This window comes from Rhinatrema bivittatum, chromosome 2 (genome assembly GCF_901001135.1).
Source record: "Rhinatrema bivittatum chromosome 2, aRhiBiv1.1, whole genome shotgun sequence".
In the NCBI taxonomy this organism is placed as follows: domain Eukaryota; kingdom Metazoa; phylum Chordata; class Amphibia; order Gymnophiona; family Rhinatrematidae; genus Rhinatrema; species Rhinatrema bivittatum.
In genome coordinates this window covers 719160066-719176577 of record NC_042616.1, presented here as the reverse complement: position 1 = coordinate 719176577, position 16512 = coordinate 719160066, and the positions used below count along the sequence as shown (strand labels likewise).

Sequence of the window (16512 nt, the reverse complement as noted above, 5' to 3'; positions counted from 1 at the left end):
GAGGAACTCCTGCTGGATTTTCTCTCTAATGCTGACAGGACTGAGGAAACGTAAAACCATGGCAACTAAAGAACCGAAGAAGCTTGTAGTTGAAACCTACAAGGGTTTTAAAGGTGATTCTTTTACCCTCAAAGGTGGCAAATAAAATAAGAGATAGCCTCCAAGGCTAAGGGCAATTAGATTTCACCATCTTCACAGGAACTGATTTTTTCTTGATACAGTAGTGAAATTATAGAGTATTTTGCCAAAGGGGACAGTTATGGCTACAATATGAAACGTCCAAATAAAACAGGATATATTTTTTGCATGGAAAAGAGGTATAAGCATGAGGATGTTGTTAGGACTTCCCGGAAAAGTGCTGATCACCCTATCTGGTGTCCAGAAGTAATATCTTTCACAATGCTTCTAAACTAGCTGCAAAGGCACAGAGTTATTTTGTCTTCTCCTGGACTGCCATGTAGCGAGAGCTGCTAGGCAGTCAGAAGCAGGCTGGACTTGATGGAGTTCTGGGTCGTCTCTCAATCTAACCACCCATGTAACTATGCAAACAGAACGCGATGTACATGCAAGAAAATTCTATGTCCTAACACTGAACAGTTAAACAGATGACCAAGAGCATAATAATATTGAAAATGCAGAATGATTACTGTGCTGATTGCTCCTGCACTCAAAATAGTTTTCAAAAATTTTTTTAAGAAGGAGATTTTGGCCCATGTGGGAAACCTGGATTTGATTCCAGAGCTCAGCTTCTACTTTTGGTCCTAGCTGGAGTAAGAGAGGAGAGGGTTGAAAGAGGAGGCCCCAGCCATCACGCATTAGGGACAAGTACCGGATGGATTCACGGAGCAGATTGTTGTGGTAATGCTTGGGTTACATGGGAGGGGGCAATAAAGAAAAAAGAAATTTGCAGGGAGAGAAGCAGGGAAATGCTTACAGGGTACATTTCCAAAGAACTTGGCTGCTTTTAATAGGCATAGCCAAGGGTAAGCGCACCTAAATCATCCCTATCCAGCTAGGTGGATTTCTTTTCCAGGCTGAAAGTATGCATGATATGTGCAAACCAAACCCAGTGGGAGACACACTGACCTACGAGAGAAGTCATAGGGATTGATGCTGTACCAATGCTTTCACAACAGTTGCTCAATATGGAACAAGCATCAAGGTAATCTTTAACCCTGAAAAATGAAGCCTTTGCATCTAAAACCAGCAGAGGGTATGACATTCTAGATGGCCTTGTGTCAACCCCTATGTACTTCCTGTGGCAAATGTGCCAACAGTTCCTTCCTCCTGTGCCCCTGCAAATCACTCGTCAACTTTCACAACTGCAAAAGTCTGTTGCACTCCCTTCCCACCCCAGCCAGCTTACTCCACACAAACAGGCCGATACAGTAAAAAACGCAGGAGAGCGGGCACAGGACACTCTCCTGTGTGCGCGATACAGTAAAAAAATTTATTTAAATTAGGCCCGGCGGTAAAAAGAGGCGCTAGGGACACTAGCACGTCCCTAGCGCCTCTTTTCGGACAGGTGCGGCGGCTGTCAGCGGGTTTGACAGCCAACGCTCAATTTTGCCGGTGTCGATTCTCGAGCCCGCTGACAGCCACAGGTTCGGAAACCGGACGCCGGCAAAATATTTTACTGCTTTTCTGTGTACTTTTTTACTGCTTTTCTGTGTACTTTCCCGGTGCCCGGAGAAATTAGCGCCTACCTTTGGGTAGGCGCTAATTTCTGAAAGTAAAATGTGCGGCTTGGCTGCACATTTTACTTACTGAATCGCACGGGAATAACTAACAGGGCCATCAACATGCATTTGCATGTTGCGGGCGCTATTAGATTCGGGGGGGTTGGACGCGCTATTACCCTTTACTGAATAAGGGGTAAAGCTAGCGCGTCGAAAACGCGCGTCCAAATGCCAGCTGCACTGTATCGGCCTGAAAATTTGGTATAGCTAGGTCTAGCCATTTCAGAGTTATAAAGAAGGAACCATATACATACACATACACACAGAGTAACTTCAAACTGCAACACACATCCATTCAGTACAATTTCATAAGCCACTGTGTTCTAGTGAATGGCAACTAAAAATTCAAAAATTGTATGTTATACCAACACCTAATTCTTTATGCATCCTAACACAGTTGTCTTGGCGTGACAGCGCCTATTTCCAAGGAACTCCTAAGTTCATAAAAAGTTTAGCCAAAAAAAATTTCTTTGGCTGATAATTTGCTGATTTGCTCCTTCCCATGAAAAACAAATTATACTACAGTGTGACAGTATTCCTCAGTGAACTAACTGTAGAAACATATCTACAAATTTGCAAGGGCATGTTTTTAAAAATCTTTTCCATTATGACCCATGAGAGATTTGTGATGGCTAATTATTAAATCTGAAAGGTGTAACATAGTATATACATAAAAAGGGAAATTTTCAGGACCTTTCTTTGATGTGACAATATACAGGATGAAAACAAATGTCTTTCAAGAAATCCAAATACATTTAAATATATTAGTTTGCCAGGAAAATAGCTACCTATATCTTATAGTTAAAACAGGTGATGCTTACTAAAAACATGGCTTTTCAAAAAAGCATACCTAGCCGACACCTAATACCTCGACGCCTGCACCTTTCCTACCTCAAAACCTAACTCTAGCCCACCCTCCACACCACTCTAAAAAGCAACGGACCATCCAAACGAAACTACACCGCATAATCTCACTCTACGCTGCTTTTATTTAAATGATACACCAATGGAATTTGTTTTGTCTAGCCCTACTTTTTGTAACTATTTTGTTACTGTCTATGAACATACATTAATATACCACTATGTTTTATATGCATGTATATACAATGATCATGTATTAGATTAATGCCTAATTAACAATACATCATGTAAACCGATGTGATACCCTGAGTGAATGTCGGTGTACAAAAACAAACAAATAAATAAATACAATGTCGTGGTTTTAAGGCCTTCGTTGTGCAAGCTGTGCTGTCGTCCTTCGGTCGCAGTGGAGACTCACCGTAACCCGTCTGCGACACCAGCTCAGCTGCTCCTCCGATGGGCTTCGTGAACACTCCCACAATGCCTTTGCCCACACCGGAGATGACGCCTTTGGCCTTGTGCCCTGCTGAAGCCTGTGCCTCGGATGTTTTCTGGAAGTTTTGCATTGGCTGGTCCACAATGCCAGCAATTGCACCTGAAACAACAGCCAGCAAATAATTAATGTGGATTAAAATCCCAGAACAAGGAGGAGATCTTAATGCTTGGACTCAAGTTTTGTTTGGATGTGAAAGTGCTCTCCACCCTCACTGTGGTGTTTTCTGCTTATGTTATGTACCAAACAGTTTGGCTTCGTTTTACAGCCGACCCTGACAAGAGGCTTCAACAGCATAACTCACGGAAACACTTATCTTGTGTAACACATTTTCTCTTTCAAACACTGATTTATAAATATTGTTCTTCACTCACTTTAGTTCAGTTCGTGCTGCATGCATGTGCTGGAAGGCAGGCAGAAGACTGGAATAAATTCTCACTTTTTCCCCCCCTGACTTTTAGCTGTTGTGGAATTACATATTTTTTCACATACTATATATCTTATTTTTGGCTCCACACTAATAAAGTTTGCCTGGATTTAACAGGCCATTTTCAGATATTGCATTGCGTTTGCCAGAACTGCTCAGCAGCTGACACAGCTTGTGAAATATGACTATGAATATGAGAATTTGATCTTAGGACTTTAGGTTTATTGTTTTCTCTTGTGTGAAAAGTAGTATAGTTTAACTTTCTTTTACAAGAGAAACTCTGATGTCTCCTGCTTCTACTATCATGGCAGGAATGGCCATATATCTTAACCTAACTAGAGCTTCACAGTTCTGTAAAGTTATTTTGCCTTTTAAGCATCTGAGGTGCTATTTACTGTTGTTGGTTTTTTTTTTAATCTTTATTTAAAGTGTAAGACAGTTCAATGCACACCAATCTAACAGTAATCACATATAAGTCATATTATACCAATCTTACAGAAGAATTGTAGAAAGGGGCAAATCATGTCTCACTCATTTCAACAGTTGTAAATGGTGCTATTTACTGTTACTGTGATCTTCAGCTTATCCAAGGCATTTGGCTACTTTTTGAGTTTGTTTTCAAAGAACATTGTTTACAAACGGTTGTTGGTACTAGAGCTATTGCAGAGATTTATATATGGGCTATTTCCACCATACTTCCAAAATTATATGTCCACCAGTGTGACTGAACCTTCCTTTAACTGCACTGTAACTTTGAATCAAAACATTAAATCAAGAGTAGTCTACATGTCCGGTCATAAGCCAATGGGGCCATGACCCTGCCTACAAAAACTGTTGCCAGCACTGTGCAGAGACAGGGTCAATGCTAATACAAAGATGTCAAAATAAGACCCTCTGCTCGGAAAGCGGGCATTTAATTGGATATCAAACAAAATAGGTGCAGGTCATGGTTAGTATCGTGCACTGTCAAATAATACAACTGAATTTGGTCCCCAGGATAGGATCCTGTTCCTTAAGGTTGCTGGAGCTTGGAATACTGCTGAAGTAGCACTTATAGCCTCCACCAGGAGGCAGCGACAAGGCTTACCTTTTATGCCTGGCTACAGAACAACGATGCCAGTGAACTGGAAGCAGCTGCCTGCTCTCGTAATCACAGGAGGCGGCTGCTGCTGCTGCAGTACTTAGCACACACTAGAGGGTATATGGGAAAACTAAGGAAAATACTTGAAGCCATGCACAAGTTTGATGGCAAATAAAAAGGAAGATCTCACTCGGATATATATATCTAAACTGAAGAAAACAAAAACCTAACTTACTGTCAACAACAGGTTTGCTATCTCGGAATATTTTTGGTGAATATGTCATGACCAATCAACTAGTCTATGTTAAAAAATAAGACAATATAAAGGTATTGGTAGAGGTAAGCTCTTGGCATCTAAAATTACTCACAACAAAATGGCTACTAGCAGTAACAGGAAGTTGGTGCAGCTAGCAGCAGTAGAGAAGCTGATGTTGCTGGCAGTGGTGGGGAAGCCGGGCACTATCATGTTTGCTTTAAAAGAATAATGAGGGCATATTTGTTTCTGAATAAGCTGACTGTTAGTAACCAAAAGAATAACTTAGCATTTTATCCTAGGTACCCTAGGGAAATCTTTAAGCTGCTATTTTGCACTTGCTGTGTGGAGCTTGGGAATGGTTTTATTTACATACAAATTTTCCATTTAAGAAAGTCCTCTTGGCAGGAGTGGAAGATGTGAAGTTCCTGTCACCTCCTTGCAGTAATGTCCCACGGGGCTCCAATGACTACACACAAATGTATTCAAAGCTGCCAATAGCAGGTGCCAGACAATGAGAGGTTACACACTCTTTTCTAGCCTTCCACTGGGAAATGACTGCCAGGAATATTAGTGAAACCAGCAGTAGTGAATGTACCAGCCACGGACAATCCTAGTACCGGAAGAAAATAAGTGTTTTCTTTCCCTGCTAACATGTACTTGATGGTGCTCCTTTGACTGAAATATAAAGGTAAGGAATTCCTAGAAAACCAATCTTGCACAAAAAACACAAAAAGGGGAACCAAATTATGAAAATTCCAGAGAAGATTTTAACTTGGCCTTAAGCAATCTCTAGCTGGCAATAATAATAAAGAATAATTTGGATTCTTGTCCCAAAGCATCTTTCCAGGCAAACTGTACTCTGAAAGCATTTCCAAGTGCAACCAAGATGATTTTAACAGCTCAGTGTTCAGGAGAGGCTGCAGGGCCAGTACAATGGGATGGGAGGCTGGAATCGCAGAGACCGGAACTTAGCAACGCATCCCTTATGGGACCTGTAACAAAACGAAGCCCTTGGAGCCGGGGTAATTATGGCTCCCTGCCTCAGAGCGTGTAAAACACACCAGTGCAGCAGGCTGCTGGTCGGTACTCTCTCCCACTGTCAGGTTGCTTTTAAATCTTAGCTCCTGACTCTCCTTCATCATACAGCTATAGCAATCTTAACCAGGGCCGTAGCCAGGCAATTTCACACCTATGGCCAAGTGACAAGGTGCGCCCTTGCCCTATACATAACACAGTTATAGACAATTTTTTTGGGGTTAAAATTAAAACATAACACTTCTTATTTATTAGTAGACACAAATGTGACATCGATCCCAAAAGGGTGACCCTGTCCCTCAGGTTTGTATGGATGTGATCTATAACCCCTAACAACTGATTATTAATCTCTACCTTGTTAAGCAGTAGGAGTTGGAAAAAGAGTGAATGTCTAGATCGGAGTGGAGTAAGGACGAATTCACTGGCTCTTTTGGAAACTGTTTTGAAGCTTTGGAAAATAGATACTTATTAGGTGATAACTGTAAACTTCACAGGACTTTTCAAAATTATCAACTATTTTGAATAAGTAATTTTTGAATGTGACAAAAACATTTGATTTTAAAGGATATTATTAGAAATATATGAACATTTTAAAAAGTTTACCATTTCAAAGTCACTTAAAGAACTGTTTTTTGATAAGTGATTATTAAATTGTTAGCCAAGTGCTTCTGACAGTCTTTTTATCTGTATTGGCGTCAATGAGCATGCAGTATTCCCTTCTATTCAATCATAGGATTTTTCATCTATATAAATAAAAATGTTAAATAGTTTGGACAAAATCGCTAATCTCAGAAACCACTGAACCGATTGCTTTCAAATTTGGACACAACCTTCATTTTGCATACAGGAAGGTTCTTCTGTACTTACATTACAGATATGTCACACCTGTGACAGGTAAAATAGGTTTAAAATTTTTTTTCAGAAAACAGCGACATCTGCTGGACGTAAGCGCCATCTGTTACACCTTACACTAACACACGCTACACTAATCATTTTGCCAGTCCAGGTCCACGTTTCACTTCCATTTTAACATATTCGCGCACTTTTTTCGCCAGAAGATAACTATTTCCTTTACAGATAAAATACACCCACCACCCTCCTCACCCCCCCACACACATGCCAAATTGATTTACTTCCCACAGCCTCCCAACACACACAAAACCACCCTCCTCACACCCCTCACACACATGCCAAATGTATTTACTTTCCAGGTCCTCACAACACACATAAAACCTGACAGAAGTCCGGGAGGCTCCAGTGGGGGGCCAGGACCGTTCTGGGACACATCTCCTGCACTACGGCCGTCGGCTGCCAGCGCTCAACATGGCGCCGACGGCCCTTTCCCTTACTATGCCACTCGGGGACACCAATGGTGGCAGTAGCCCATGTGACATAGTAAGGGCGAGGGCCCCTCGGCGCCATTTTCAGGACTGGCAGCCGGCAGACCTTTGCCCTTACTATGTCAGAGGACCTACCGCTGCCATTGCTCCACCCCACTGACATACAGGTCAATCCAGTAACGAGTGGTAGGAAGAGCTGCGTTAGTGCCCGGCGCACCCGCGGTTGCTGCACGCACAGTCCAGCTCACCTACCGCTCGATCCTGTATGTAAATAGCTTGCAAATGCAAGCTGCGTCTAAGAAGCGTCCATGAAGCGTTAGGCCCGCGCAACCTATTTTACTGTACAGAGCGCTATACAGCGCCTAAACAGTAACCTGGGTGCGCGGGCCTAACGCTTCACGGACACGCTGGTATCTGTCATTTCAAATGACATTTGAAATGACAGGTACCAGGAAGTGGACGGTTCTCCGACGCTCGGGATTGCCAGTCCTCTCTCCCCTCCTCCCGAAGCAAGGCGCGAAAACCAGCCTTGATCCGGGAGGAGGGGAGAGAGGACTGGCAGTGTAAAGCGACGAAGCGACTTACTTTTTTTGCAGCCCCCCTCCGGATACGGACATCGGCGAAGACGACCGCGGCTCCCCTGCCTCCAGCTGCCCGCAAAGATGGACGAATGGGCGAAAGCAGCCCCTGTGCGTGCAATTGGGCCGCTCAAGACGTGACGTCACATGCCGTGACGCCAAACGTCGTGACGTCACGCCTTGAGCGGCCCAATTGCACGAACAGGGGCCGCTTTCGCCCGTGCGATGCGTCTATCTTTGCCGGCAGCTCCGGGAGGCAGGGGAGACGCGGTCCGCCGATGTCCGTCTCCGGAGGGGGGCTGCAAAAAAAGTAAGTCGCTTCGTCGCTTTACACTGCCAGTCCTCTCTCCCCTCCTCCCGGAGCAAGGCTGCTTTTCGCGCCTTGCTTTGGGAGGAGGGGAGAGAGGACGGGCAATCCCGAGCATAGGATTGCCCGTCCTCTCTCCCCTCTCTCTCTTACAACTTTTTTTTTTGCTTTTTCGATTTTTTCGCTTTTTTTTTTGCTTCGGGAGGAGGGGAGAGGACTGGGTCTGCCCTGGAGACCAGCACCCATGGACGCGGCCAGGGCAGGTGAGCGGGGGCTGGGGGAAAGTTTGCCGCCTACCCTTACCCCTGCCTCTAACGCAGGGGTAAGAGTAGGCGGTAAGTTAGCAGGTTAAACGCGGGGCAAAACGGCAGGGTAAAAAAGCGATAGTCGGGGCGCGCGTTACTGGATGGTAGGGAATAGCTAATTAGATCGTTTACATGTAATATACATGCCGCATGCGGAAGGGGTTACCCGGGGATTTAAAGACGCGGTAAGAGTAGGTTAAAGGGGATTGTGGATCGCAGGAAGGGCTAACGCGGCCGGAAAGTGAGTAGAAAGCGGGCTAGGAGCGGGGTAAACGCGGCCGCACTTTACGAAACTTTATGAAACAGCACTAAGAGCCAGGACTCACCTAGCAATTACCCTTCCTATGAAAAGGCATCACTGCAAACAGAGTAATGGGCCCTAGCATACCACTGATAGTAAGGGCAAAGGGCCGTCGGAACCCGTTTCAGTGCTCGCAGCTGACGGACCAACGCCAATACATTGCTCCCGGACCGCTCCTGAACGCCCGCTCCACCGACAGACATTTTTATCAGGTCTCGGGGGGTCTGGAGGGTTGGGGGTGGTAATGAATTTATTGTGAACATCTTGGGGAGGGGTCACGGGGGGGGAGGTTTCATTCATTCAGCAACTCTGGGGGGGGGGGGCGGGGGGCTACTGTTTTTCGCAGGGCTGGGGGGGGGGCAGGAGAGTGTGGGGTGGTTAGTTTAAGAGAACTTTTCTCATACGGTTGTTTTTTGGGGGAAGGGGGAGGTTCACACACAAATACATACACTAAACTTGCACGATCTCGGAAATACACAAAAATAGCCCTCCCCAGACCATAAAACAAATTTGGAAGTGCAAATTTGGTTAGGAACTCCCCTATTTGGCTACATAACGCGCACAGACGCCCAGGGACAGACCACATGTAGCACCAACAATTTTAATTTCCCAGGTCTTGGGAGGGGGCAGGAGGGTGGGGGGTTATTATTTGATTTAAAGGGTTGGGATTGGGGGGGGTTCCCACAGAAATAGAAAGACAAAGGTTTTCTGATCTGAAGGGTAGGCAGTAGGTGGGGGGAGGGAGAATGAGGGGGGAGGTGAGTGTCAGGGGAGGGAGAATGAGGGGAGTGTGAGGGGAGAGAGTTGGACTGGGGACAGGGGAGGGAAGGGGGGGGTGAGTGACCAAGGGGGAGGAGGATGAGTGACTGAGGTAAATGAGCAAGGGGAAGGGGGAGGGAGGGTAAAGAACCTGACTCTGCCACTGCAACGCGTGGCCGGGTACCGCTAGTTACTATATAATAAACTAATAATTAGATTCTAGATCTCATCAACAGCAAAGCAAACTCCCTTCACTACCAGGCACAAAAACACACTGAGAACCTATGGAGCAAACCTACAATACAATAACAGCACTAAGAGCCAGGACTCACCTAGCAATTACCCTTCCTATGAAAAGGCATCACTGCAAACAGAGTAATGGGCCCTAGCATACCACTATACTTCCCACTGGGAAAAAGAACAAGCTGGACTGATACAGATCTCCACACAGAAACCAAACTCTATCCCAGTCATTCACTTCCTGTCATACATGCAGAACATGGACAGATCCTCATCCAATACAGAATCAGTGGCTACAAATTTGAAATGTGTGGAAAAAAAAATAAATGGAGCCCCTAAGAAGCCAGACTGTACACATGCAGTGCAGTGCTGGTGAAACACAAACAAAAATACATCCTCTCCTCTACTGAGCAAAGTACAAAGATATAAGAAATGCACGTTGCCAAAGCTGACACATTCCAATCGCAAAAGTGAAATAAATTTCTTGTTCCTATCTTGGGTGTCTGGATAGTTTTTTGTTTAAATCATGTTAGACCAGTCTCTTTTTATGCGCTTTCCTCTTGTCTGTCTTCCCCTAACACCTTTTCCAGGGTCTCCCTTCCATTTTCTGCTTCTTCCTTTCATCCCCTACAATATCTATCCAGGGCTGGATTTAAACAGCCTATCCTCACTGGCAGTGGAGCGAGGAGACCTCCCTCCCAATCACCCTTGCCCAATCCTCCCCCCCCCTCTTGGGCCATCGCCCTTCACCTCCAAGTCACGGTGCTGCTTTTCTTGTCTAGTGGTTCTGGACCCACAGCAGCAGCTATTGGGAATAGAAAACTCAGCATGGAGGGGTCCTTCTGCAGCTGTGCCATGCTGACAAGCCCTACAGTTCCCTGTCCTCTGCCCCCTTCTTTCATGCAGGCTTCCTGTTACCATGGAAACCAGTGCAAGAGGAGGGGGTGCAGCAGGGCCTATCAGCCTCGCTGAAGTTTCTATCGCCCGTTTGCTGCTGCTTTGAGACTGGCACTACCAGAGAGGACAAGCAGTACCTAGATTGCAGGCTTGGATGTCTATGGTCATGGCAATGCTCTGGCACCTTAACATTTTGGCACTGGGGGCAGTTATCTACATTATCTATGCCTAACTCCAGGCCTACATCTTTCTCTGACATCGATCATTCCCTCTTCCCTGGCATCACTACTTTCTCTCCACCGCCTACCACTTACCCAGCATTTCCCCTCTCTCTCCCCTTACCCTGTTATTTAGCATTGCCCCTTTCTCTCCCTCCCTGTTCCCTAACCCAACATCATCTCTTTCCCTCCTACCACCCCTACCTAACATTGCTTCTCTCTCTACCCGCCACTCCCAGCAGGACTCTATTCCTCCATCCTCTCCCCCTCCTCCCACCCAAGCCCAGCAATCCTCTTCTCTTTGTCCTCCCTAACTAATATCATTTCCTCATCATTTTCTTTCTTCTTCTATATCCTGGCTCAGCACCTCCCCTCTATCCCCTATCCAGCATCTCCCCTCACAATCCCCCCTTCCAAGTATATCCCCTCATTCTTCCCCCATCCCAGAATCCCCACTATCCAACGGCCCCTATGCCAGATGCCTCCTCTCTCACCTGACTTGACTGATCCAAAAGAGCCCTGAGGTGGGGGGGCCGGGAGTCACAAAAGATACCCTGCATTAAGGCTGTGCCATGGCCGAAGTACCAGAGAGATAAAGAACGTGAGGCCTGCCTATGAGCCAGTGCACGCTCAGGCCCTTCTGTGGATCCACCCCTCCCTTCCACATGAGTTTCCTGTTACCTAGGAAACCCATGTGAGGGCAGGACCCAGGGTTGCCAACTTTCAACCATCAAATCTCCATACACGTGGAGATGCTGTTTCAAATCTTTGCTGGTGGAATGTATGCACATGTGACTTATTGACACTCTTTACCATTAGAAAAACACAGAAACATAGAAGATTACAGCAGACAGGAACCCATCTAGTCCACCCAGTTTACTTCTTGCTACATTGCCATAGACCCCAACTGATCTCTGACTTTCCCTTCACTTCTTTGCAATTAACGGTCCTCTATATATGTCCCATGCTTTCTGGACATTGTATTGCTTTTGTCTCCATCACCTAAAATAGGAGGTCGTTCAGTGCATCCACCACCCTTTTCTGTGAAGAAATATTTTCTGATGTTACTGCTAACTCTACCCCTATGGAGCCTAATATTTTGACCACTAGTTCTCAAAATTCTTAACTCTGAAAACGTTTTCTTTTACTGGTCCAGGGGCCAAGCTACCTGTTTGTAAATATTTTTGGCCTCTGATTAAATCGAGGACTGAAGTCTACGCAAGTGACACAAAATGGCTGTATCCAACGCATAATGAATATAGTGTAGCTAACAAAGTGCACACTGCAGTCATTGTATAATCTCAGGGGAGGTTCGGATGTTAACCCGCAGCTGGAGGGCTAAAATCAGGAGATGCGAACATTTGAGCCCTCCCTCTTTTATTCAGTACAGCACCTCAAAAAATCTGTACAGTCTGGAAAAAATCAGGCCAGTTGGCAACTCTGGGACCACTGCAGGGCCTGAGCGTGCGTGTTGGCTCAAAGACAGACCCCATGCTCACTTTCTTTGTCTTCCTGTTTCTTCGGCCACAGGGCGGTCTTAACGCAGTGTACCATTCCCAAACACCCTCCGCCCCTCGTCATGGCACTGCTGGCAGGGAAAAGGGGACGAACTGGAGTAGCAAGGGTGTGTGGCGACACTTACAACCTTTGGCCAGGAGGTGGGTTGGACGGGAGGGAGCGCAAAATAAGATTGGTGATCACGTTACGAAGCACCAGTGGCATTCAGATAACAAAACTGGCTGCAGTGCCCCCAAATCTGGTTTTCTGAATATAATATTGCTGTTCCCCTACTGATTGCAGACAGAGGAGGCCTTTTCCTCAGCAGTTAAAACACACAATGAAAGGTAGTAAGGTATTCTACTGATGTCTAAGTCACTGGCACTTTATAATAAACAAGTATGTCTTGTCCGGGGTACTTTTTAGCCTACTTTCTGAAGGGAAGAAGGTAGGGGGTCTGTGTGTATGTAGCCATGTGTCTGTGTCCCCCTAATCACTTTGGTGAACATATCAGGGGGGGTTATATCTTTTGGGGAGCCACATATATACCTGCAGATGCGTTCACATGCATGCATGCATGCATGCCAGAAAGTAAACTCCATTAGTTCTGCATGGAATTCCTTGGGATTTTTGAAGACTGTTCTCATGCTCAAGCTGGGGGAGAGGGGAGCTGCATTCACCTTTCTCAAATTTGTACTGGTCAATGCTCTTTTTCAGCTCGGAGAGCATCAGCAAAGCCATATTGATTTATCATAGAGATGTGCAAACTGGGAATGTAGGAGAAGGATAAATTGTTAAGTATGAGTGCAGTTCATGGAAATACTCACGAAGGATACAGTGGAAGATGAAAACTAGAAGAATGCTGAATTGGACCCCCCTCCTCTTCCATAAAGCAATATCCGTCCTTCCTTCATTGTTTTTCCCTTTTCTTTCAAGCTGTATTTCTTTCACCTTTCTTGCAGAGTATTTCTGTTTCTTTTGTTTTGCCCAAACTCCTTTTTCTTTTTTTCGTTTCTGAGATGTGAAAGCTGAGCTCCTGTTGAGCTGAACTGTAGAGCAAGGACTGAAATCTCAGGCAGTCTTGCTCAATGGAATGGCAAATCTACACGAGAGGCTGAACGGTTCCAGAGATGAGATCACAAACATGAGGGGTAAGAGCACAAGGAGGTATTTATGGTGTCTGAAGGGAGCTAAAACTGAGCTACTGCTATTTGTTCCCATTAGTGCTACTAAGATCTGAAACGCATTACCTCAAAGCCCACCCATCAGCTAAGGAGTAAGTGCCTACCCATTAAGAGTGAGGGGAACTCCTTTATCTGCTGATTGCCCCTTCCCCGGCTCATGTCTATCATTGCCTCCCAAAAAGTAAACCTCCCTTTCCAAACGTTTGAGTATGATTTGCATTTTGCAGATCTCCTTCCAACAAAACAACCATTAACACAAAGGGGTGGAATTAGTGTGTATGCTCGCATGTGTGCGATATACAAAAAAAGCCAAAAACAAACCGATACTTTTTTGTTTGCAAACGCTTGGGCCTCTTCCCTGAGACACTGCTTTCACCTCAGGCCATCACAGCCTCTTTGAGCCCACATCATCGGATGTTATTACTTAGTTGATTTCCAGTAACCTAAACCCAGCTTGTAACGTTCTGCCACTTCCTTTTCGGGCCTCTTTTTCGGGGGCTTGTGGTTGCTGTGTGCTGCAGTTTAAAACGCAGTGCTAAATTCTTTCCAGCTCATCCCTGTCAGCCTTTGGCTCTGGAATGCTTTTGGTCACTTTGATCTCGGAGGAATTCATACTCCTCCATAGGTATTGGGCCATCTTGCCAAGCAGGTACCATCTGAAACTCCCCTGCGGCTGCAATTAAGAAAGCTTACAGCAGACTGCGGAAAACCCTATTCCCGGGCGTTGTTCTAGGCAGCAGCCACTCGCTGATTACTTTTGGGAACTCATTTTCAAACCCTTCTGTAATATTTCGAAACATTCACAGTGGGCTCTCCATCTGACCAACCCATTAGCCGCTTATTTGACATCGTTAGACTGAGTCACTGCAATCTGGATCTCTTTACTAAAACTAGGATTCTCATCAACATTTACATGACATTTGCACTTTGCTCAAGTGGTTTTTCAAACAAAAACAAGCATTGACCATATCTATGATGGAGACAGAGCAATCAGTTCTAGAAAGTTTTCCCATAACTCACGAGAAAGTAAACACTTAGGATGTTAATGAGTTTGTGCTGACCCTGTTATACTCCATGTACCCATTACAGACTTAGTCTTTTTTTTTTTTTTTCTGCTTTCACACCGTATGCCAAAAAACAGGTTTCAGTACTAAAAGTTGGAGAAAGCCAAGTTTGAGCATGCCTGTGGCTACTATTCACAAGCAAATCTAATACTGTACACCTGGATCCTGGGGTTATAGAAATCATATCTTGTGGCTAAAGGAAAAGCTGAAAATACCATAAATGTAAATTTTCAGTGCAACAACAACTTAAACAGAATCTAAAGGCATTAGAACTGCTTAGCACAATAAATACTGTATGGTAACTCAGAGAATCAGGAGAGCTGAAAGGCTGCCCTGTGTGTGTGTGTGTGTGTGTGTGTGTGTGTGTATTACCTAGCAGACTGATGCCCAGGCGGGACAGCCCCTGCCTAAGCCCTTCTCCCAGATTCTCAGGCAGCTGCCGTCTCCACTCCTCTTGTCTGTTGTAATGTTCTTCATCCAAAGACAGCCTGTCCATGTTGCGAGCAAGACTCGTTGCCAGGTTGGTCAGTGACGTCAAAGTACCTAAATGCCACAGGGTTACACTCTTTAGTCGGCATCTTGAAACAAGCTGCTTACACTGAAAATGTGGTGCAACGGAGGCATGCTAAAGCAACAGACTTACGGTGTGCACAGAGCAATAAAACAGAACAGGTTCCCCGTATGTTACACACACAACGAATATATCAGGAGTTAAAAAAAACAAAAAACTGCTGTGACGTGTGAAACCACACACTTCCCCCACACAAAAACCTGATGTCTCAAAGTAATGCAACAGACGATGGCAGGAAAAGACTGACTGGCCCATTCACTCTGCCCAGTTATTCTTGTGCAGACTGAGGATAGTTTTCCACTGCCAGCCATAGAGTACGACCGTTTGCAGAATATCAGACCTTATCCTGAGAGAAAACTGCGAGAATCTAATGTTTTCTTTAATGTGAAGGTGCATCACTCTGATCTTTATGGCGTATGGACAATTTCTTAACGTGTGCTGAATTTTTAGGCAGACTGAAGAGACAGTGCTGCAAAATAAACAAATCAATTTCATTTCTCTGCTCTGTTAATTATACAAGAAGGAAAGGAGAATTTGATTCTGAAATTATCAACCCACATTTATTAAATAGTAAACGCTGCATCTTGTTAAGGACACCTAAGCTTCCCTGGGAAGAAGGGGTCAGAGCTTAATTCAACACTGCTCATAGGCAGAAAGCCCCAAACATCATTTTACTGTAAAACCCATCGGCAGCTACAAGGCAAACTTGGTTCTGGGCTTCATGGCACTCTGGCAGAAGAGCACCACTGCATGCCTGTGCTGTAGCAGGGAGGTGGGGGAGAGGGTTAAAACAAGAAAACCTTAGCCTGCCAGCAAAGAAATCCACCTTCAAACGCACCCCTGTATTAAAAGGCAGTGAGCGGGTTCGAAGCTGGGAGACAGGGAGCACTCCAATGGGGGAAAAAAGGGTATGAAGTGCCATTTTCCAAAATTCAGTTCTTCCAAAAAAAAAAAAAGAAAAGATACTTACAGGACTGCCCAGAAATGAATCAATGTCTGATACACAGAACATACACATTAACCTTCTTCCCCCCAACAAATGTGATGAAAATAACAACAAAAGGAAAAATTAAAACTGCAGCAGTGTTGGTCCTTCCAGCAGGAGCTGCCTGCTCCCATTCCCAAAAAGACAGGATACCTTTCTCCCCTCCGTACATTCACAGACCTTTAAAGGTAGGCTTAAACTTTGCCACATCAGTACGGACCAAGTTTCCCAAAGCGTTACGTATCAGTCTTTGGAAATGGATCTGTGCAGTTTGATTGTTAGGGGCCTGGCCCACATGCGGTTTCCTCCGTTTCATCCTATCCCAGGTTGCCCACCTTCTGCAATAAACTGGAGCCACTTTCCTTCCATTGCTG

At 45.1% G+C, this 16512-nt stretch overlaps 1 protein-coding gene across 1 annotated transcript in view; it reads right to left on the bottom strand.

Moving 5' to 3' along the window:
* VPS13B (vacuolar protein sorting 13 homolog B) overlaps positions 1-16512 on the bottom strand; it is a 2198633-nt gene that overhangs the window by 16408 nt on the left and 2165713 nt on the right. The window contains 2 exon segments of the mRNA XM_029587199.1: positions 3019-3195; positions 14955-15125. Of these exon segments, the coding sequence (XP_029443059.1) occupies positions 3019-3195; positions 14955-15125 (348 nt within the window).